We start from the raw sequence: 21328 nt of genomic DNA on the forward strand, positions 1-21328 counted from the left end.
CATCATGACCATGCAGTGGGAGGCTGAAGTCATGGGAAAGATAAGATCACTGGAAGTGAGGAATGTAAGAGACAGGCCAGGGTGGATGAATCACCTATGTGGAGATTGATGTCTCCAAGCGTGTTGAGAGACCTGGGGGTGGAGAGGAAGACAGTGATCCCTGTGCTTTTATCTTCCTTAATGAGGGGAAGTAGTGCAAGATTGTTAGTTGACAGCAGCTAAGAAGGGTAGTGAATGGCAAAGGCAGTTGGCATGTGCTTTGTGAGTGATGACATGTGCTTTAAGAAAGTTGGGGTTTTTGAGAGGAGGAAGAGGAAGAGCAAAGAAAACATATGCCTTATTCTGCATCCTGCGGTACACGAGGTGTTGGTGGCTGGTGGGGGAAGGTTGGAGTGGGATGGCAAGGAACGCAGCCACCATTTAAGAAAGTCATAGGGGAAAAATCAGTTTGAAATAGAACAAGAAGCAAAGGTCATTTTCAGAGACGAGACTGAGAATGCAGAATTTTAAATTCATAACAGAACTTTGCAAAAGGCTAAGTGGAAACTTAAGAGGTGACAGAAAGAGGTAAGAGATTGAGAGATAAGGGTGCACTGAGATGTATGAAAACAAGAAGCTAAAGATGATGGAGGACATAGAAGACTTGGACTTCTGGGGGCACTAGAGGTTCTCTGTCTTTAGGAAAATGAAGTCATCTCTGTCTCTCCTAAAGCAGGAGCCAGTCTGGCTCTTCTTTATGCTCTCCACAGAGCCTGTGAAACAGGTGGTCAACTGAATGAACTAATGAATGAATGCATGACCCTCATAAAAGAAGATCCATGCCCTGAGAGAGGTGTGGATAGAGATATGCATTTGGGAGATGAGAGGGCAGGAACCTTTTCCCTGAGAAGTAGAGGGACAAAGTGGGAAGACCAGAATGTAGAGTCAAAAGACCTGCCTGAGTCCCCAGTCTACCACTGACTGGTGGCTGTATGTCTTTGGGAAAGTCATGTTGCCTTTCTACAAGTTTATAGCCTTATCTGTAAAATATCTTATCTGTAAAATCCTCAGCACAGATTGACTCACCTCTTTCGGACTCCTGTACCTCTATTCCATCACTTATATCACACTAGGAAAGTGTCTAGAGTCCTAAAAATATAAGGGTTGACAATAAAGATAGGAACGTGAAGAGCTACTATTAAAAGATTCATTCCCTTTGGTTTTGAAAGAGTTTTCTTCTGCAGGATACATTAAAATAATAACAGCTAACACTAGGGAAAACGATTCGGGCCACCAAGTGAAAATAACTCTGAGATGTCAGGGGTGGACCTGAGGAGCCAGGGTCCAAGACAGGACAAGTAGGATTATCTTGGGATATGGTACAACAAGGATAGTCATGACCTCCTGAGAAGGCTCAGCAGAAATAAAGCTGCCCCCAAAACCCAAAAGGAAGAATCAGAGCCACCCTCCCCCAACATGCCCAGGAGAAGGGCAGCCGTGTACATGTTGGCGAGATGATGTTTTCCTTAGTTTGCCCATGATCTGAGTGAGACCTTTGGCCCAGTTTTAGAAGTACACTGAGCCTTGAAAAGCAGGGGCGGGGTTTCCCAAGGCAGGAGTTTCCAGGCTCTATAAAGCCAGTTGGGGCACTGCCGGGCACCTCTCCCTAGAGCTGTGAATTGCCCGGCTTTCTGTTTGCTCCTCTGGAAATGCATCGACTGTTGACTCCAGTGAAGCGGGTCTTTCAAGTGAAAAGAGTGCTTCAAGAAGCTTCGCTCGCCCCTGCTCGCATCCTGCCAGCAGCCTACCAAAGGTGAGTCGTGTGGCCCCGGGGAACTGTCCAGGCTTACTCTTTGAGAAGCATCATGGAATCATAAAAGATGGACAGGTCATGGGGAAAAATCCACTCGAATCCCAGTCAAAAGTTGGCAAGTCTGGCTGCACAGCCTAAGACAAGCAAGTTCAGTTCTCAGCTTCTCAGCTGTAGAATTCCAGGATCCCAAGCCTCTGACAGCTGTTGTTTTGTCACAACAGCATCTTTACTGTGCTGCACCCACAGAGCAGTGGGAACATCAGAGTTGCAGAGTTTGTATAATTACTCAAACGAGGTGTTTAAAAGCCACTCTCAATCCAATACCAAATGATTTCAAAGACTTGACTTAACAGTTTTACGCAGTTTCTGAGAAGTGTGTGTGGGACGGGGGGTGGGGGCAGAAAGCAGGCTGGAGATGAAATAGAGAAGGGAAAAGGAAGAAACACAACAGGATAGCAAGCCTAGGATCTCAGCAGCTGCTGGTATGATCTGTGACCTCTGACCAATTTCATGCTGATCTCCTAACATCAGAAACATTTGAAAAAGCTAACAAGCACAGCAGCTCACTCTAGCATGCACAATTCACTGTAGTTTAGTTACAGGTGATTATCTATTGGTTCAAGTTGTTCTTTAGGGCAGAAGAAAAACACGGCATTGTGCATTGTGAAGGAAGTTGGACTGGATGGATTTGGAGCTCTGGAAAACTGTATCAAACGCCCTAGAAGTTGAGATAAAGATAAAGGAAGCAAAAGTAACTCTTTATCGTTTTCCCCTCCTCTCCCCACCCCTTGCCAAGCTCTGAATATAGGTCAAATGTCCTAGCTCAGAATTTAACCTGTATTTAGGAGGAAGGGACTGACATGTTTTTGCTTGTCTCAATAAGCAACACTTTAATTGTCTATTCTTAATTCCAAGGCTTTGGTGTACCCAGATTTGTTGCTGCATTTCTTAGAAATGGGAATGCAGGGACTGCAGGCCTTTTGGAAGACTCCAAGTGAGGGAAATTGCCTTCTGCAGAATTTGGGGATCTCAAGAAGCTTGGGGACCTCAAGTTGCCAGCCCTAAACTGCTAGTTGAGCACTCCAGTCCTGCTCAGTGAGAAGCAAAGTGGCATGGGTCTAGCTACCAGGGCCCATGGCCCCTCTTCTCCAACACCATCCCCGTCTTTACAAACCCAGTCCCTCGGGATTCTGCATCAACTGCAATGTTAATAAAAGCTGCTGCTTTAAGTCACTGCTGCAAGATTCTAAATAGACTGAGGATAAGAAACCTGCTTCCCCTGCCCTCCAATTTCACGAAAGGGGAAAATGAGATATGATGACAAAAGTTTGTGTGTGTTTCTGTGTGCGCATGTGAGTACGTGTGCTTGTGCAAGAAGCATGTATACATTACTTTTCTTTGTAAAAACTCCTTCAGTGTGGCCCAAGTGTTTCAATCTCCCAGAGCCGATGGTAACAACTATAGCTAGTTGACTTGGTCTCCTTGACACCTATGTATTATTGTCCAATCCCTAAACCACCACTACACTTTAGGACAAGGCCCTTCTTTCCTTTCCATTTTTTTCTCTACATTCCATGAATACTTAAAAAAATGATTTAGATCTAGTATCTGCCCTTGCCTGGTACCCAGGGTGCCTGGGTGTGTGTATGTGTGGGCTAATGGTGGGGTAACATGGTGCGTGAAGCTCGTTAGCCTGCTCAATTTCTTCATGACTTTATCATTGTCCACCCCTCTCCCCACCCCCTGACAAACCTGAGTACAGCTCAAATGTCCCAGCTCAGAATTTAACTTGCATTTAGGAGGAAACGATGGAAATGCTTTTGGTTGTTTCAATAAGCAACCCTCGGTCTTCACCCAGCTCTTTGGGTGACTTCTTTTGTGACTTCTTTGGTTTCAACGCCTTCAGTGGACTCGCAGCTGCCCATGCTTGAGCTGGTACACAAATACCCTTTAGAGGTCTCATCTCTATATGTCTATCCTTTCTAGTCCAACCTGCATTGGGTCCAAGTCCAACATAAGATCTGCTCTCGTCTCAGCATCTGCTTTGCTGCTTCTTGGCTGCCTCTAAAATTAAGCAAGAATCATGTCCTCCAATTTAGAGCTCCAACCTACTTTTCTCTTCTCACACGTTCTTTCCCTAGTCCCTCACACACTGTCTGCTCCAGGTACCTTTATCTGTCCAATCATCCCTCAAATACTCCTAAAGGAATATTTCCCTTCTGCCACTGCCCCTTCAACCCTCTCCATTTTTTCATCTGCACTAATTTCCCACATCCATCAAGGTTGATCTCAAATGCAGTCTCTTCTATGAAGCCTTTCCTGGTCCTCACACTTACAGGAAACCCCTATGGGATTTTGCGCATAGCCCTCTTGCAGCCCTTATCACATTCTGCCTCGCAGTTGGGTTGTGTGTGTGCTTTTCTCATTCGTCCCACTGGTCAAGGAGTTACTCGAGGGCAATTGCTTTGCCTTCTTTTTCTTGCCTCCTCCACCACCTCCTCTGCAGCCCTTAGCACAGCACCTGGCACATAAATGCTTGAAACACAATAGAAGGGGGCAACATGGAGTGAAGAAATAGAAGCCTGATACATTTTCCCGAAAAAGGTGATACCAGAATAAAATCAATTTTAAAGTAAATAAACTGATTATTCTTTGCAGAAAGCACAAGATAAGAAAGATACTCTTAACTTCATGCGCTGATGCTTCTGGAAGCCTCTACATGCTAACTTTTCCTCAAAGCTCTGGAATCCATTTCCAGAAATAGTGTCCCATCAAAATAGTTACAGAAGTTACTGATTCTTGTTATGAAAGCAACCGACTATTGGAGCCTCTTCTTGTAAGCCTGAAGAAAAGGGAGTCAGCACAGAGAAAGCAGAGTGAGAATGAAGCCGGGGGAAAAAGACAGCCAAGCCCAGAACCAGGTGCTGGCTAACCATTAGCTCCTAGGTGCTGGGGAAGGTCCTCTATAAATATTTGAGAGTACAAACTCCGGGTATTTGGAGGGCACCAAATAAATAGGGAAGACAGTTAAATTCCAAACTGCTCTTATCACTCTTATCAAAGTGGATTTTCCTCACTACCTTGTGGTCATTTGATCTACCTTTGCCTCACAGCAATTGTTCAAAGTAGTCTTCCTGGTGGGAGAATTGGGGCTACGAGAAGCCCTGGCCCCTAAAGATGATTGCTATAGATGGTCAATACAATGTGTAGCTTCTGTAGCACGGAACTAAATTTATAAGCCTGAGAAGCCATCCTGTCACTCTTCCATAGTAGGGAATTCTCTCTCTGTGGCCCAATACATGTCAAAGGAACTTGGAGGCATGCTTGAGTGTAGCTCACACACACTACACTGGCACTCGTGTCACTGAAGGGACAGAATATTTCTAATACACGACTTAACATATCAGTCTGAGCACATGACTTCACCTCTGTGCCCTGATGTGCCCATCTGTAAAATGATGAGTGATCAGATTTTAGGGACTTGCTTACGGCATCTGGAGGGGGACTTTGTGAACTCTTACTTGTAGCTGGGAGGAGAAACTCTAGGTTTTAATCGGAGGGTAAGAGTAAGACTTGAAGAGAGATGGGTGGAAACAGGAAATAGATTATCTCTCCCCTCTTCTACTGACCTTCTCCCTATTTTCTTCTGCCCTCATTTAGAATTGTTCTCTCTGTCCCTTCTGTTCCCACAGCCTTTGCCTGTTCTACTGTGTATTTAGTAGTAAAAACGCCAGCCTCCTCCATTAGACTGTACCCTTTTTATGGTTTACAAAGAGTGTTTTATTCATTATTGTGCAACTGGAACTCAGCATAGCATTGGGTGTAGTGTACGTGCTCAATAAATACTGGGAGGCCCAGTCAGAAAAAGCAGAGAAAATGGAATCAAACAGACAATTCCTTAAAAAGTAGAAAAACAATGGCTGTGGTCTTGTGTATAAAAGAGAGTGAAGAAAGAGAAAGGGGGATAATGAAAGGGACCCTTTAAAAATGAATTTTTAAAAAATGTCCTATGATGTTTTTAATATATGTAGAAGTAAAATATGTGACAATAATAGTGCAAAGGGAAGGAGAAGGTAAATGAAATTAAACTAAGGTAAGGTTTTTGCAATGCTCAGGAAGTAATAGAAGTACTAACTTAATTTAGATTAAGCCAACTATGCATATTATGACCTTTATGGTCACCTCTAAAAGAAAAATATAAAAATATATGTGACTTAAAAGCTCATAGAAGAGATAAAATGGAATAATAAATAGTTGTTTAGTAAAAAAGAAGACAGGAAAGAAATAAAGGAGCAAAGAACATATGAGACAAATAGAAACAAATAGCAAGATGGCAGACAATTCCAATTCTTTAAGTAATTAAAATAAATATAGACTGATACTCCAGCTATAAAACCAGTACTGTAGGAATTGTTAAAAATAAAATAAGGACCCAACTATATGCTGTTTACAAGAGAAGCATATTAAATATAAAGGCCCTGATAAGTTAAAAGTATAAAAGGACAGAAAAGATATAATGTGCAAACACTGACCAAAAAGCCAGTATGGTTTATTAACATCAGGAAAAGTAGACCTTAAGGCAAGAAGTATCACTACAGTTGAAGAGGGACACATAACAAGGATAAAATGGTCAATTTGATGTACAGATATGTCAATTCTAAATTTGTATGTATCTGATAACATAGCTTCAAAATACATAAAAAATGAATTAAATGATTATGTGTCGCTGTCTTTTGAGGAAACTGGCTAGAGACCAACAGTGAAATTATGACTGTTATCTTCACTACAGGTTTTCTACAGTCTCTGCTGTGCCCTTGGCCAAAACAGATATTTGGCCAAAGGATGTGGGCATCCTTGCCCTGGAGGTCTACTTCCCAGCACAATATGTGGACCAAACTGACCTGGAGAAGTATAACAATGTGGAAGTGGGAAAGTACACAGTGGGCTTGGGCCAGACCCAAATGGGCTTCTGCTCAGTCCAGGAGGACATCAACTCCCTGTGCCTAACGGTGGTGCAGCAGCTGATGGAGCGCACACAGCTCCCATGGGACTCCGTGGGCCGGCTGGAAGTGGGCACCGAGACCATCATTGACAAGTCCAAGGCTGTCAAAACAGTACTCATGGAGCTCTTCCAGGATTCCGGGAACACCGACATCGAGGGCATAGATACCACCAATGCCTGCTACGGTGGCACTGCCTCCCTCTTCAATGCTGCCAACTGGATAGAGTCCAGCTCCTGGGATGGTACGTGCTTATGTAAGAAAGGATCTGGGGTTGGAGGCTGAAACCTACCAGTTTTGCTTCTCAGTTCTCCAGGTGATTCCCTTCCTTGGAAGGAAGAAAGGACAACTTACTCATCTATCACCCAAAACCGTGATGACAGTCATCACTTAGATTCTCTAGTCCCATATAGTTCACATTAAGTGATTCATTTAGTCCTTTCCACAGCCTTGGAAGTGGATGTTATATGTGATTTATAGAGGAGGACACTGAGAACCCAATATCTTACACAAAGTAAGTGGCAGAGGTAGGATACTGAACCAAATTCATTATATTTCCTATTTTACCTGTGACTCATAAGCTTTTCCTAAGTCTCAGAGACAGATAGGCGATGTTGAGAGATTTAAACAAGTTGAGATGTTAAGGGGGAAACACTCTGGTATAAACAGGATGGACTGTTACACAGACTGTTTCCACTTTCTCCCTTGTCTAGTTTCTAGGAAATTCCTTTTTGCTTAACGTGCTAATATTACCCTGTATCTTACTTATACCCCCTCAATGCTATACTGTAGGAAGAAACCCTGCTGTGATGGCAAGCAAAGCTCCCAGGGAAACAGTACAAATTGACAGTTAGAAACCCTAGCTCTGTGAATAATTGTTGACAAGTACTTCAACCATTTTGAGACTCAGGGTTCTTATTTGCCTCCCTGCCTTGAAGGGCTGGTAAAAAGATTGAAGGAAATAAATCATAGAGATGTGGAAGAACCGTGGCACTCAAGCAACTCTGTATTTACTGAGTTGGAAACTAGGATTAAAACCCTTAGACACCATAATGAACATCAATTATAGAATTAATTATAAAGTCTTAACATTGAGAAGATCTTAGAGATTATCTAATTTCATGTACTTCATTTTGAAAAAAAAGGCCATGATGACTTTGTTTGTCTCTGTTCGTGCAGAAAGTCAGTGCAATTCCATACCCCCAGCTCAGTGCTTTTTCAAATGCCCTACATGGCCTCACTGTCTGTGGACCCATTGATTTGGAATGTCCCAGTCTCTGCATCATCAAGTTTATTCTTACAATATTTTCTTTTCTTCTTAGCACTTGATTATCAACTCTCCAGTGACCTCTACCACCACCACCACCAGTAGGGCCAACCAAGCATTTAGTCGGGGTATAGAAATAAAAGGCAAAGGGAACGCATCAAGCTTTAGCAAAACACAGAGGACCTATAAAAATAACCTATAAAAATGACTCCCAAGAGTTATTCCAATTCAAGCGTGTCATTTCAAATGAGATTGTACGAGGTAGCTGGGTAGTCCACGGGAGAGAGCTGCAAATACATCTTTCTTTAATATGATGGATATCTTAGTGAAAAAAATAAAAAAAAAATGCAAACTGTAGTACACCTTAAGATGAAAAGCATATCCGAGCTTGATCCTGAATGTCTGGACCACACACCCTGGACATGATGGCAGCCACCAAGACCAGAAGAGCTCAGTTGTGGATAACTGCTCTGCCTTTGACCTGGCCAGTCATCCACTGGGGGACCCTCAGCTGGAAGGGGGTGGTTCTGGGATTCACCTGGGAGTTCTGAACCCTTCCAGGGGTGAGAGCAGGTTGTGAAGGGAGGAAGGGGTGGCACAGGCTCAGATTGCCTGGGAACCCCAAGTCTCTCTCTCTTTCTCTTTCTTTCTTTCTTTCTTTCTTTCTTTCTTTCTTTCTTTCTTTCTTTCTTTCTTTCTTTCTTTCTTTCAAGGTAATACAAAGCTATGGTTAAAAAAAAGAGAGGAAAAAAACATATATACATACACTAGAGTTTAAAGTGAAGAACAAGTCCCCTTTTGACACTCCTACCACTATTTCCCAGAATTTAACACTGCTTATATGTTCTTATATATTCCTTCAGAATTTTTATATGGACCTGTAAGCATACAGATATCTATTCAATTTTGTGGTTTTAACACTGTGCATGTTATTCTTCATCTCTCTGATGTCTTATAGATCATTCTATGTCAATGTATATAAGGCCTTGTCTTTTAAAAGCCAAATAATGTTTCATTGTGTGTGTGTATGTGTGTATACCAAAATATATTTAATTAGTTCCATATTGTTTGATGTTTGGGCTGTCAAAAGTTTTTTGCAATGACAAATAATGTAATTGTACATTATTTGTAATGTACAATTGAACATTGTACAATAGCTTTGCATGCTTGCGGTAATATGTTGCAAGAATAGAGTCCTAGAAGTGGAATTTCAAGATCAAAAATTCAAGATTTAAAAATTTGTTAGAATATGCAAAATTGTTCTTCAGAATGTTGCACTAAATTACATTCCTATAATACATAGTATCAAACATTATAATCCACCAATTTAATAAGTAAAATAATAGTCTTTGATTTGCCTTTTTCCATTATAAGAGAAGTTATGTATTTTTTTTTCATATTTATTCACTATATTTCTATTGCATGGCTTGTCTTTTTAATGAGATCTTTATAAATGAAAGAAAATAGCCTTTTTTTTGGTTCTGTTATAAATACTTCCCCAGTTTGACTTACATGTTGTCAAATTTACTGATTGTCTTCTTATCATCTTCCAAATATTTTTCTATTGTTTCTAAGTTTTTCACAACGTGTACATATATACATTTTGTTGGGGAAAAAACAATATTTTTTGTTGGTGTTGTCGGAGTTATTATTCTGAAGAGGAGGTCCTTGGATTCAGGTGAATTTGGGTTGGAATCCCGATTCAATTTCAGGATTGTGGATCATGGAATTTTAGGATAAGGTGATCAGTACAAACATAAATTTTTTCCAAAAGTGCCAATCAACAAACTTTTCAACGGACAGAATTCCATTTTAACTCAGTTTTAACTTTGCTTTTCAAGCTGTCATGATGAATTTCAATAAAAAGTAAACTCCATGAGGACTGGGAATTGATGATTGTGGTTCCTTAGCCCCCAAAATTGTTCCTGGCACTCAGTTAATGATAGGTGTGGTAGTAATAATAATAATTTCTTGGCTGTCTTTCCAGGTCGCTATGCACTGGTGGTCTGTGGGGACATTGCGGTCTACGCGAGTGGTAGCGCTCGCCCCACCGGAGGGGCCGGAGCTGCGGCGATGCTGGTTGGACCCAATGCTCCGCTGGCCCTTGAGAGAGGTTTGTCATAAACAGTGAATGCATGTTACCAAGAGGCTGTCCACGGCATAGCCAAATACATAGATCCCCAGTTCACATGTCTGCTACTCAGGGATGAAGTGTGGGCTTGTTAATGGTCTCACTTGCCTCAAAGGGCTGTAATGGGGAGCAGAGAGCAGAGAGGAAGGGAAGAGAGGAATCAGCGAAGTTTCCCACTTCTGCCAATGACGTGTGAAATGAGTGGTCTGGATGCTGTCTAGATGAAAGGATGTAATTGGGTATAAAGAGAAAGACTTTCCTTTGAGGCTTTTGGCTTTTATTCCAGTGTTTGCTAAGTCTACATAGGTTGGAAGGGGGAACAGAAATTTCATTTACGTGATACAATCTATTCAACTCCCATTGATCACGTGAGCCGTGCTGAGTGGGCAGACGCTCGGGCATGGGAGGCAGGTAAAGACTAGGAGGCTCTCTGCAAAGTTCTCCCGTCCCTTCTGCTCGAGGTGGCCGCAGCTGGAGTCCCTGAATCCCTCTGTGTGCCTCTCCAGGGCTCAGGGGAACCCACATGGAGAACGTATACGACTTCTACAAACCAGACCTGGCCTCAGAGTACCCGATGGTGGATGGGAAGCTCTCCATCCAGTGCTATTTCCGGGCCTTGGATCGATGTTACGCATTTTACCGCCAAAAAATCCAGAAGCAGTGGAAGGAAGGTATGGACCTCAGAGGGCAGAAAGTGGAGGATCTACTTACAAAGGGTCAAGAGTTTGTCCCTAAAAATTTAAGGCAAGGTTTCTTCTCCTTCTTTGCAAAAGGATGTCTAGAGAACTGTTTGGTATCCTCTTCTTCTTACACTTTCTCCTGGGACTAGGCTAAAACCCACTTGGAAGTTGACCGAATTCAAGCATAAAACTCCCTGTGACTTGGGCTAAATGAAAGAAACTGAACAATCTGAGGCCAGAGCCCACCGATATAAAAGCACCTGGGGAGATACTGTTATAAGGCAGATATTTCTGTTTAAGTCAGGAGTGTTTTGACCCTTGGTTTATCTTTTGCCATCTTTTACACTCTGGTTGATGTTGGAAAATCATACCTATATTTTCTACATACTAAAGTATATTTAGTGACTTTTCTCTGGATAGATGGATGGTAGGGTTACAGGTAGATTTTATTTTTACCTTTAGTTTTTGGACTTTCTGCTAAATATATGTATTACTTTCATAATCAGAAATGAAGTAGATAAGTCTTATTTTAAAAGTATAAAAAACCTACATAAAAAAAATAAAAAGGAATTTTGCCTGCTTAGCCATACCCAGATGAACGTCTGTAGGAGACAGGTTTCAAAGTGGGAAAAGATACGTGAAGAGGCATCAGATCATGGATGGCTTAGGGTTGATGTGAGAGCCATGTCTTACCCTTTTCTATTGCACTAGGTGGGACGTGACCACACGGGCAATACCTGTGGATAAGGAGTCTCCTTGGACTTCTCTGCCTATGCCCATCCCCCATAAAGCTGTTGTTGGCTAATTGCTGTCACCTCCTCTGAATTCTTATAGCATTTTAATTTTACACCTTATTCTCATATGGAACTTGACAGATGCTGCTTTGGATCATAGCACTAAATTATAAACTTTCCTAAGGGCAGAAGTTTCATTGTCCGTATCTGCAGAGAGACCGTCTGGAAAGCAGAGTCAGAATGAATCTAAATCCAAAGTTGGGTGACCTTGGACACATGACTTAACTAATGTTTTAGAAAATCTGCTTCCTCTGAAAAATGGAGAAAATAATAGAGCACAAAATGGATTTGGAGAAAGAATAAGTTAATATACTTGAAAGCATTTGTCATGGAGGTTGGCAGTAGCATATACTCAGAAGATTGTTTCTTTCCCTTCCTTACACATAGAGGGTGCTTTGTAAATACTTGTGAAATGAATGAACAAACTTACCTGCTTCCCCTAATGTGTGTTTGCTGGAGGTAGGCCAGTTCTCTGCAGAGGCTTTGAGTTCTTAAGCACAGCTGAAATCTTAGAGAAGTGGATCTAAATGACTAATCCATCATGGCACTTCCTTGTTTCATATTTGCTCTTTCAGCTGGCATTGATCAACCTTTCACCCTAAAAGATTTCCAGTTTATGATTTTTCATACACCCTTCTGCAAGTTGGTCCAGAAATCCCTGGCACGCCTGATGTTCAATGACTTCCTGTCAGCCAGCAGTGACACACAAGCCAGCCTCTACAAGGGGCTGGAGGCCTTCAGGTGAGTGCCCTTCCTGGGGAGCCAAGTGGCAGGTGAGGGGTAGGAAGGGGGAGCAGATACCTTGAAGCCAGACTACCAGCTGCTCCTCAGGGAACAAATGGCAATCCTCCCACACAACAGAAATGATGCCAAATCTCTGCATACGTTAATGGTAATAAGACCCTTCATGTATTAGCTCAGGGGAGCACAAAGAGTTTGCTAGCATCTCCGGATCAAGGGACTAGAAGTAAACTTCAGAGAATAAGAAGCAGGGAAAAGGGTGTGTGGCTAAATCATTCAGTCAATGAACACTTTCTGGACAACTGCTATGTGCCAGACGTCGTACTAAACTTAGAGAAACAAAGATGAATATGACCCCACAATCCCTGCGCTATGGTATCTCACAGTCTCTACTCACACAGTCATTTAGAAGCAAATAACCATGGCACAATGCAGCAGCTCAGGGAATACCAGGTCCCATTCTCGTTTGCCACTGGCTTAATTAATGTCTTGTTTGTTGCCTCAATTGCCTTCATCTTTAAAATGGAGATCATCCAGCTGTCCTATTTATAGGCCACAAAAGCTGAAAGAATCCTGTTTGCAGATGCATTGCTCTAAGACATTTGGACAAGGAGCACCTTCAATACAAAGAGTTTCCCATTAGGAACGGGCTTTTTCCCTTTCTACACAGTATTTGTTTATTTCAAGTTTTGGAAGTATCCTACTAAAATTTGCCCCTACTACTAACTACTACTATTAACCTTGCCACTAACTAAAACCTCAAAATGAGCACAAACACTGCTTACTATCTGCCCCATTAAAAAAAATTGTAACATATACCAAAGACAATAGCTTAATATCATTAACATATGAAGATATCATCAATAATAAGATAGTAGAAAAATGAGCAAAGGATATGATCAAAAAATTTCTTCAAACAAGAAATGCATATAATCGTATTTTTAAATGTGCATGCTCATTAGAAACAAATAAACCGAGATACTGTTTGTATCAGACTGGGTTCTCTAGGGAATTGGCTCACGTGACTGGGGGGTGGGTGGGGGACCAAATTTCACAGAGTAGGCTGCAAGCTGGGGACTCTGATAAAAGTTTTTGACGAACTCCCCAGGAGAAGCTGACTGGTTGAAGTAGAGATGGAAATTCTCCCTTCTGGCTGCTGAAATCATCACTTCTTTTTAAGGCCTTCAACTGATTGGATGAGACTTCTCTCATTATTGAAGACAATCTCCTCAGTTGATTGTAGATGTAATCAGTCATAGATGCAACCAACTTACTAACGATTTAAATCCATGAAATATCCCCACAGTAAAAGGTTGTTTGCTTGACCAAACAACTGGACACCATAACCTGGCCAAATGGACACATGAACTTTACCGTCACATCATTTTTTTAATATAGACTTTTAAAACTGGGAATACCCAGAACTGACAAGGCTATGGGAAAATAGACCATAGTGTCTGTGTAAATGTATACAACTTTTAAAGGGAATAATAGGGCAATATGAAGCAAAAGCCTTCAAAAGTCTTTCAGCTCGGTAATTCTACATGTCTAAAAGAACATGAATGTATTCACTGTAGTATGAGAGATAGGGGTACATCCTACCATGGACCATTCTGCAGCCTTTCAAAATAATGCTGTAGAAGATGATTTCATGTTATGGGAAAAAGTTGACATACTCAACATATATATTCTAAGTTAAGGAAGCATGTTAAACAGAATGTATAGCATGATTTTATTTTACCATAAAATGTGTGAAAGTACCAGTGGATTCCACAAGAAAAATATGACTCTGAATGATAGGACTGTTGGTGATATTCTTTCTTTGTGCTTTTCTATATTTCCAAGAATTCTACCAACAAAACAAAACAAAGCAAAAACAAAAAACAAAAACAAAAACTAGTGCTCCAAAGTCTTCTCTCCAGAAGCTGTTGTTTCCCTCTTGCTGCCTTCCCCCCTTCCCCTGGCCTGTCACCTCATCTGCTCCTCTGGCTGCCTCACAGGGAGCTAAAGCTGGAAGACACCTACACCAACAGGGATGTGGATGCCGCATTTCTCAAGGCCTCACTTGACACCTTCAACCAGAAAACCAAAGCCTCCCTTTACCTCTCCGCGCACAACGGAAACATGTACACCTCGTCCCTGTACGGGTGCCTGGCCTCCCTTCTGTCCCAGTGAGTACTGTGTCTGACCCCTCTTTCTGCCCCACACTCAAGGCCTGACGGGCCAACCGGGAACCACTTCCTGTTCTGGATCTGAAGTTTAAAGGAAAGATGGAAGAAAGAAGGAGCAAAGGAGTTGGGGGCTGGGAGGAGGGAGGGAGAGAGGGAAAGAGGAAGGGAGGGGAAAGTTGCTTCAAAGGTATATGTTCAAGTGAAGTTACCATCTGCATTAAACAATAGTCTCCAAAGTAAAGTACATGTATGTCAGCAGATGTACAAGATCTATTCGGGTGCAGCAAGAAAATCATAGAACTTTTATTCATATTTTTATCTAATTCATTTAAAATCTCTGTATTTAATAGAGTATGATGGTTAAGAGAATTCAGCTTTAAAGCCCACAGCCTGGGCTCTTCTCTGCCATGTTTTAGCTTTGATCTTGGAAAAATTATTCAGTCTCTATGTGCCTCACTTTTGCCATCTGTAAAATATGGATCAACAATACCTACCTCATAGGGTTTGACTGAGCATTAATTGCCTGAAGCAGTTAAAATAGTAGTGCTCAGCAGGTGCTCAAAGGTTAACTTATTTCTATTGATATTCTGTGTTGAGTTTTATAAGAAATAACTGCATGGTAGTACATGTACCCAAAATAGGAAAAATGTAAATGGGTATGCTTGATCAAATCACCACTGATGGGGGATGATCCAAAAACCACAACTGCTGGAGTATTACCAGTCAATATAGGAGCCATGAGAGAGAGTGCAATGATTTAATCTCAGTTTGGAAGTGCCTTGAGAGTACTAAATTCATTTTGTCCTCGTGGGAGAAGTTCCCTGTGCACCCCATAATTCTGTTGTGCTTGCTATCCCTTCTATACCTCAGATTTTTTTCTTAATCATTCATTTTTATTGAGATACATTCACATACCATGCGGTCATACAAAACAAAGCATACATTCAATTGTTTACAGTACCATTATATAGTTGTGCATTCATCACAAAATTATTTTTTGACATTCTCATTACCACACACACAAAAATAATAAGAATAAAAATTAAAGTGAAAAAGAACAATTAAAGTAAAAAAAGAACACTGAGTGCCTTTTTTTTTTTTTTCCTTCCCCCATTTTTCTATTCATCCATCCATAAACTAGACAAAGGGGAGTATGGTCCATATGGCTTTCCCAATCACATTGTCATCCCTCATAAGCTACATTTTTATACCATCGTCTTCAAGATTCATGGGTTCTAGGTTGTAGTTTGATGTTTCAGGTACTTACTGCTAGCTATTCCAATTCATTAGAACCTAAAAAGGGTTGTCTATATTGTGCGTAAGAGTGCCCACCAGAGTGACCTCTCGGCTCCTTTTGGAATCTTGCAGCCACTGAAACTTATTTCATTTCATTTCACATCCCCCTTTTGGTCAGGAAGATATTCTCCATCCCACGATGACGGATCTAGATTCCTCCCCGGGAGTCATATTCCACGTTGCCAGGGAGATTCACTCCCCTGGTATACCTCAGATTTTAAATGCTCTCCTCTTGGCTACTTTTCCTACTGCTGGACTTGTCTCCAGGATCTACCAGAAGTCCCTGTAGGTATAGCATTCCACTCCTAGTTGCATGAGGTTGGCAGAGACTAAATTTGGTTTCTACAAAGCACAAAATATAAGTCCAGTGTGCTATTTGTTGTTACGTATTTCCCTGCAGGCACTCTGCCCAAGACTTAGCTGGCTCCAGGATTGGTGCCTTCTCTTATGGTTCTGGCTTGGCAGCAAGTTTATTTTCACTTCGAGTGTCCCAGGATGCTTCTCCAGGTGAGTCCCCTCTTTCTATCAAGTTACTCCTGAGAAAAGAAACCAACTTCTGCCTCCCCCTTATTGAGGCTCACATCTTGAATGACGTTGTGGGTAAGAGCAAAGAAAATCACTGAAGGGATTTAAGCAATGGACTAAGTTTGTCTGATTTATATTTTAAAGCACTTTTTTGGCTTCTGTTTAGAGAACAGATTGAAGGCAGATATGGAGAAACAAGTTAGATAGTTCCAACTAATAGTCCAGGCAAGAGATGATGGTGGTTTGCTTGCAAGCGGTTAAAGAAAAGATTTGGATTTGAGATAGCTGGTAAATATTTGTTAATTGTTTTATGGATGACATGATCAAGTCAACAATTCTAAATGACAATTTTAGACTAAATGAGTATCTGACTGTTTGTTGTGCTAACATTATGTTTGCTGACCTTTATTGTTTCTTGAAATTCTAAGCCACACACAGATCACTTTCCTCAGGGTGTGAGCTCCCACAGAATCTGTCTCTCCACTGGACTGGTAATTGGTTGTGATAATGACAGTGAAACAGGTTTAAACATCTCACTTCCTTTCCAGGCTCCCCACTAGAGAAGCTGGTGTCTAGTGTATCAGACCTACCAAACCGCCTTGCTTCCCGGAAACGAATGTCTGCTGAGGAGTTCACAGAAGTAATGAACCAGAGGGAGCGTTTCTGTCACAAAGGTGAGGAAAGTGGCAGGAAGAAAGGAGGAGAAGGCAATTCATCTCAGATTCCATGCAGCAGCTGGGAGTCAGGGACTCATCAGATGTCTAGAATACAGTTAGGACATCGAGAATACAGTTGGGAGAAGACCTATTAGGTTCAAAGGGCAAGAACTTGGTGGAGAGAGTTGGAAAGAGATAGGGGATAGCATATGGCTTCCTAGGAAAGATTATAGCTAACTTCCCAAAACAAGATACTGGAAAATGTAGTCCCTGGAAGCCAGAAGAATGGTCTTCAAAATGTGCTATTTGTGCAACTGTTGAAAAAGCCTAGATGTTAGAGCTAGATATCCAAATCTGAACCTGAGCTGTGCCACTTACCAGCTATCTGTCTTTGGGAAAATCACAGAGCTTTTCTCAGCTGCTTAATTTCTAAAATGATACCAACTTCGCAGTGTTGCCAAATAGATTAACTTAATTAATGTTTTAAAATAGGTCATCAGCAAATATGACTGTCTCCTCCCTAATGCTTCCTTTCTCCAACAAACATAAAAACAAAATACCGCCCAAAAAATCAACAAATAAAAAGGAAAAAAAAAAAAGCCAAAGGTAGGACTGAAGAGACCAGATGGTGGTTTCAAAATCACAGTAAAAATATTTTCTCAAGTAAAACTTGGGGGACATGGTTTTCAGTGTGGTCTACAAAGGAGACAGAACACAATGAAGTTGGTAATGTTCCAGAAAACCTAGTCCCTGTGGTCACTGATCTCATCTGGAACAGGGAAGGTGGCATGTTAGAGCAAACTGGGAAAAACAATTAAAGAAAAAGAACTCTGGGCAAACCTTAACGGACAAAGCACTGAATCACCACAATGAAGTCAGAGCTAGAGAACTAAGGCTAGGAAGGAAAAAATCTATTAGGAAACAAGAGGCGTTGAGCTATACTTCAACCTATACCCTTGTACCCTTGTACAAGGGTACATAAGCCATGTACCCTTGGCAAAAGGACATTCTGAATATTTCAATGGAGGGAGAGCATGTTTGCTGTAGGAAATTGTCATGCCTCTAGAATAAAATATTTAATAGCCAAACATTCAGTGCTAGATACAAGATGGCCACTTCTGTGGTTCTTCTGCTTGTCCAGTGTTCTAGATGGTGTGTTATGTCGCAGCCTTGCAATACAGCCTGGAGAGCTTCCCTATGAAACTGTAGACATCCCTGTTACTATTTTTCTCCCCCCCTCCTCCATATAGCTTTTTTTGAGTGTTGTCTCTTTTCTTCATTCCACAGTGGATTTCTCACCACCTGGTGACATAAACAACCTTTTCCCAGGCACTTGGTACCTGGAGCGAGTGGATGAGTTACATCGCCGAAAGTATGCCCGACGTCCCTTCTAAAGATGGTGAATGAGGTTTGCAGGGTTGGTGGCATAAAACCAGGGTCTTTGCTCTGGGTTACAGGTGCACTTCTGATCCTATAACCAGGCCAGATAGGGTCCATAACTTCTGAAATGATCAGACATGGGGTGTTTGTACCATGAGGACCAACTAAAACTCTTGGAGCTGTTTACACTGCAAGGTCAAAAGCAAGGAGGGACAGGTTCTTAAATCCTGAATGTGAACAAGAGTGAGACTTATTTGCCTGATATGCTGAAAATGCTAAGCTCCCCTCGAAGCTTAAGAGAAAGACAATTAACACCTGTAAAAGGAAGCAGGCTGTGAACCTGTGTGCATTGCTCCAGGAGATAAGACAGTAACAAGAATGGATAGCTTCAAAAAAGGTATAGACCAGTGTGTTGAGGACAGATGCATGAGGAAACAAGGTTATTGGGGGTTTTGTTAGAGCCAGAAGCTTGGACTGGAGAGAGATTTAAGCTAAAGGGCCCTGAAGCAATTCTCATGCCATACAGTGTCTTCAGGAGAGAAGATGGGAGGTTTGGGAAATAAGTGGGGAGGGGATGTAGGGAAAGAAGAGTTTAATGGAGGATGACTGGGATGAGAGGAGAAATGGGAAAACCCTTTATGGTACCTTTAAAAGAATTAAAAGTTGGGAATTGGAGTCTTGTAGTTTGTGTCCCCAGATATCTGGCTTCAGTTTGTTTTCCAAATACATAAGAGAAGCAGAACGGAAGAGTCAGAAGTAATTTCTTTTACTACCCATCTCATTTAATACAGTTCCCATCCCCAACTATTTCCTCTACATTTTTTAGGTTTGTTTTTTATTTTTATTTTTCTCCCTTTATTAGATGAAGAGGGAAGAATAAAGAGATGTGCCAAGGGCAAAGTGGGGAGCAGGGAAGGGGAGGTAGACGTCAATGCATAAAGGAGCTAAATGGATAAAGCAGTATGAGAGGAAGCAGGGAGCCTATAGGATGAGGGTGCTCTCAGTTCATTCCTAACCCCTGGGAACATCTCACGGGCCTGGCCTGTCTTCCTGGGCCACAAACGCCCCATAGCAGGGCTGAGAGAGCTACCAGGCAGGCAAACGGCTGCACAGATCAGGGCTGCAGGATACAGCCCAAAGCAGGCAAGCTTAGTAAGCAGGCCCAGAGATTTTGATACCTCCCAGGGAGTCCTTTACTTGTTTGCTTGAAATGTGGTTCTTAAGGTCAAGTCAGTTGCAAGCAAAGGGTTATGAAATGTTTTAGGCTAGTTTAATCATCAGAAGCAAGGAAAGAGAAATTTAATGTTTTCAAGGGAGAATTTCCAAATCAGGCTCTCTTCCTCTCATAATACACAAGGTTCTCACAAGTGAAGAGAAGAGCTAGGGCTCTTGTACCTTTCTCATGCTTGCTACTCACATGAGCAGTTCACCAACAATGATGAGATTCTAGCTGGAATGAATATTTTATGTCACTGCCCCACTCTGTGGAGCTCTAGGGGTGCAGCACTGTCCTGGCCCACCCAGCTTGCTCTCCAATCTGTAATGGAGTCTCTGCCAAACCCCCAGCCTTGGCTTCTGTGGCACTGGGCACAGGTCCCTCAGGGGTCCGGGCTGGGAGCTGGGTGGGCAGTGGGAGCACACCAGGCCTCGGGGTGCAGATAGGAGACCCCCTCTGTATAGCCACATGGGGGGAAATTACAGCCTCTCAGGTGGGGCTGGGGTTGGGGAAGATGGGATGAGTCATGATTGAATGTCCTTTTCCCCTTTTAATTCTGTAGATTCATTGAGTGGTTCCCTGCAAAAGTAGGCTAACAGAGATGCTACCCACAAATTGTACTCATGGTTGGTAAGTGGATTGGGTGCAGTAGCCCCGTAAGCGCTGACCCTGTGGAGTAAGGGGCCATCCTTAGAGGGATCTTCACGTCTTTTCCTGCTGACGTCACTGATATTGTGGACCAAGGGCTCTTTGTGAAGGAGTGAGAGAGAAGGAGGAATGGAGAGAAGACTGATTCTGGAATCACTGACCTCCAGAAATGCAGCAGACAGGTGTTTCCTTCAAGATCCAGATAACTTCCCTATCATTTGTTATAGCTTTATTGTTATTATTATTATCAGATTTCTGTGCTGTTATAGCTTTGTTCCTATCTTAAGGTTTTCTGTGACTTTTAAAAATTTTATATCTGGTACTAAGCTAATACACTGCATTAAAGAGAGAAGGAAATAATGACTCCTATATTACCTGTCAGCCCAGTAGCTGCCATGCAAACAAACTGCCTGCCCACGTGGCTCTGAGGACCCCACACCTGCTCCACCTCCCCCGCTAGTGTAAAACTGCTGAGTACTCACCTTGCATCCCCGCCTCTCTCCTTTGCCATTTCCATTCCGTTTCTACCCTACGCCACAAGCTATGAGAGGAACAGGGGGAACCCAAGGTAGTAAAACAGATTCCGCCTGCAGCTCATTTCCCTGATCTAAAGGCTGTACCAGTGCAGACCAGCAGACAGAAGCCAGAGAGGTTGTCTGCAGGAGCTGTGGCTCTCACCTCCCTGATCCTAGCTTGCCATTCTTTTCTGGACCAATAAACGCAGGGTAGAGGTTAACAGACTAAGTTTTTGGTTCCTCTAGCCAAAAACTGTTTTTTTACCGAGCAGGAAGTTTTTCCAATAGAGGATTTTTTTTTCTTTTTTCCCCCATTGAGTTAGGGCACTACTTTTTCCAGGGTCCTCTTGTAAAGCCACAATAGCTCAGGAAGGAGGGCACTGGCCTGGGAAGAGGGGTTAGGAGAAGAAGGGAGGACATCAAGTTGCTGTCATGCATTTTCTCTTAGAGTTTCCTCAATGAGTAAAGGGCACTTTGGAGGAGAATCATTTTCTTTGGGGCCTGGCTTGGGGGGCA

The 21328-nt window shown here is 42.2% G+C and overlaps 1 protein-coding gene across 3 annotated transcripts; it reads left to right on the forward strand.

The window, feature by feature from the left end:
- Positions 1-1628: 1628 nt before the first annotated feature.
- HMGCS2 (3-hydroxy-3-methylglutaryl-CoA synthase 2) lies at positions 1629-20657 on the forward strand. 3 transcript variants are annotated; one of them, XM_037826245.1, is made up of 10 exons: positions 1629-1792; positions 6582-7036; positions 10047-10172; positions 10697-10861; positions 12240-12405; positions 14406-14576; positions 16273-16379; positions 16946-17071; positions 18341-18452; positions 20212-20657. In XM_037826245.1, exons 1-9 carry the CDS (start codon positions 1689-1691, stop codon positions 18445-18447), a joined length of 1527 nt encoding a protein of 508 aa, XP_037682173.1. In that variant the 5' UTR covers positions 1629-1688; the 3' UTR covers positions 18448-18452; positions 20212-20657. The 3 variants fall into 3 exon arrangements, with proteins under 3 accessions (XP_037682173.1, XP_037682175.1, XP_037682174.1); XM_037826247.1 differs by having other exon boundaries at positions 1689-1792; positions 18341-18470; XM_037826246.1 differs by having other exon boundaries at positions 1689-1792; positions 18341-18461.
- Positions 20658-21328: the final 671 nt, after the last annotated feature.

The sequence above is a fragment of the Choloepus didactylus genome, chromosome 2 (assembly GCF_015220235.1).
Source record: "Choloepus didactylus isolate mChoDid1 chromosome 2, mChoDid1.pri, whole genome shotgun sequence".
Taxonomy (NCBI): domain Eukaryota; kingdom Metazoa; phylum Chordata; class Mammalia; order Pilosa; family Megalonychidae; genus Choloepus; species Choloepus didactylus.

Bases quoted from the DNA above. Each gene is read 5' to 3' on its own strand.
- HMGCS2 (XM_037826245.1), top strand. From the start codon at position 1,689: ATGCATCGACTGTTGACTCCAGTGAAGCGGGTCTTTCAAGTGAAAAGA. The intron at 1,793-6,581 runs GTGAGTCGTGTG...TCTTCACTACAG, and splicing joins CTGCCAGCAGCCTACCAAAG to GTTTTCTACAGTCTCTGCTG. The intron at 10,862-12,239 runs GTATGGACCTCA...TTGCTCTTTCAG, and splicing joins CCAGAAGCAGTGGAAGGAAG to CTGGCATTGATCAACCTTTC.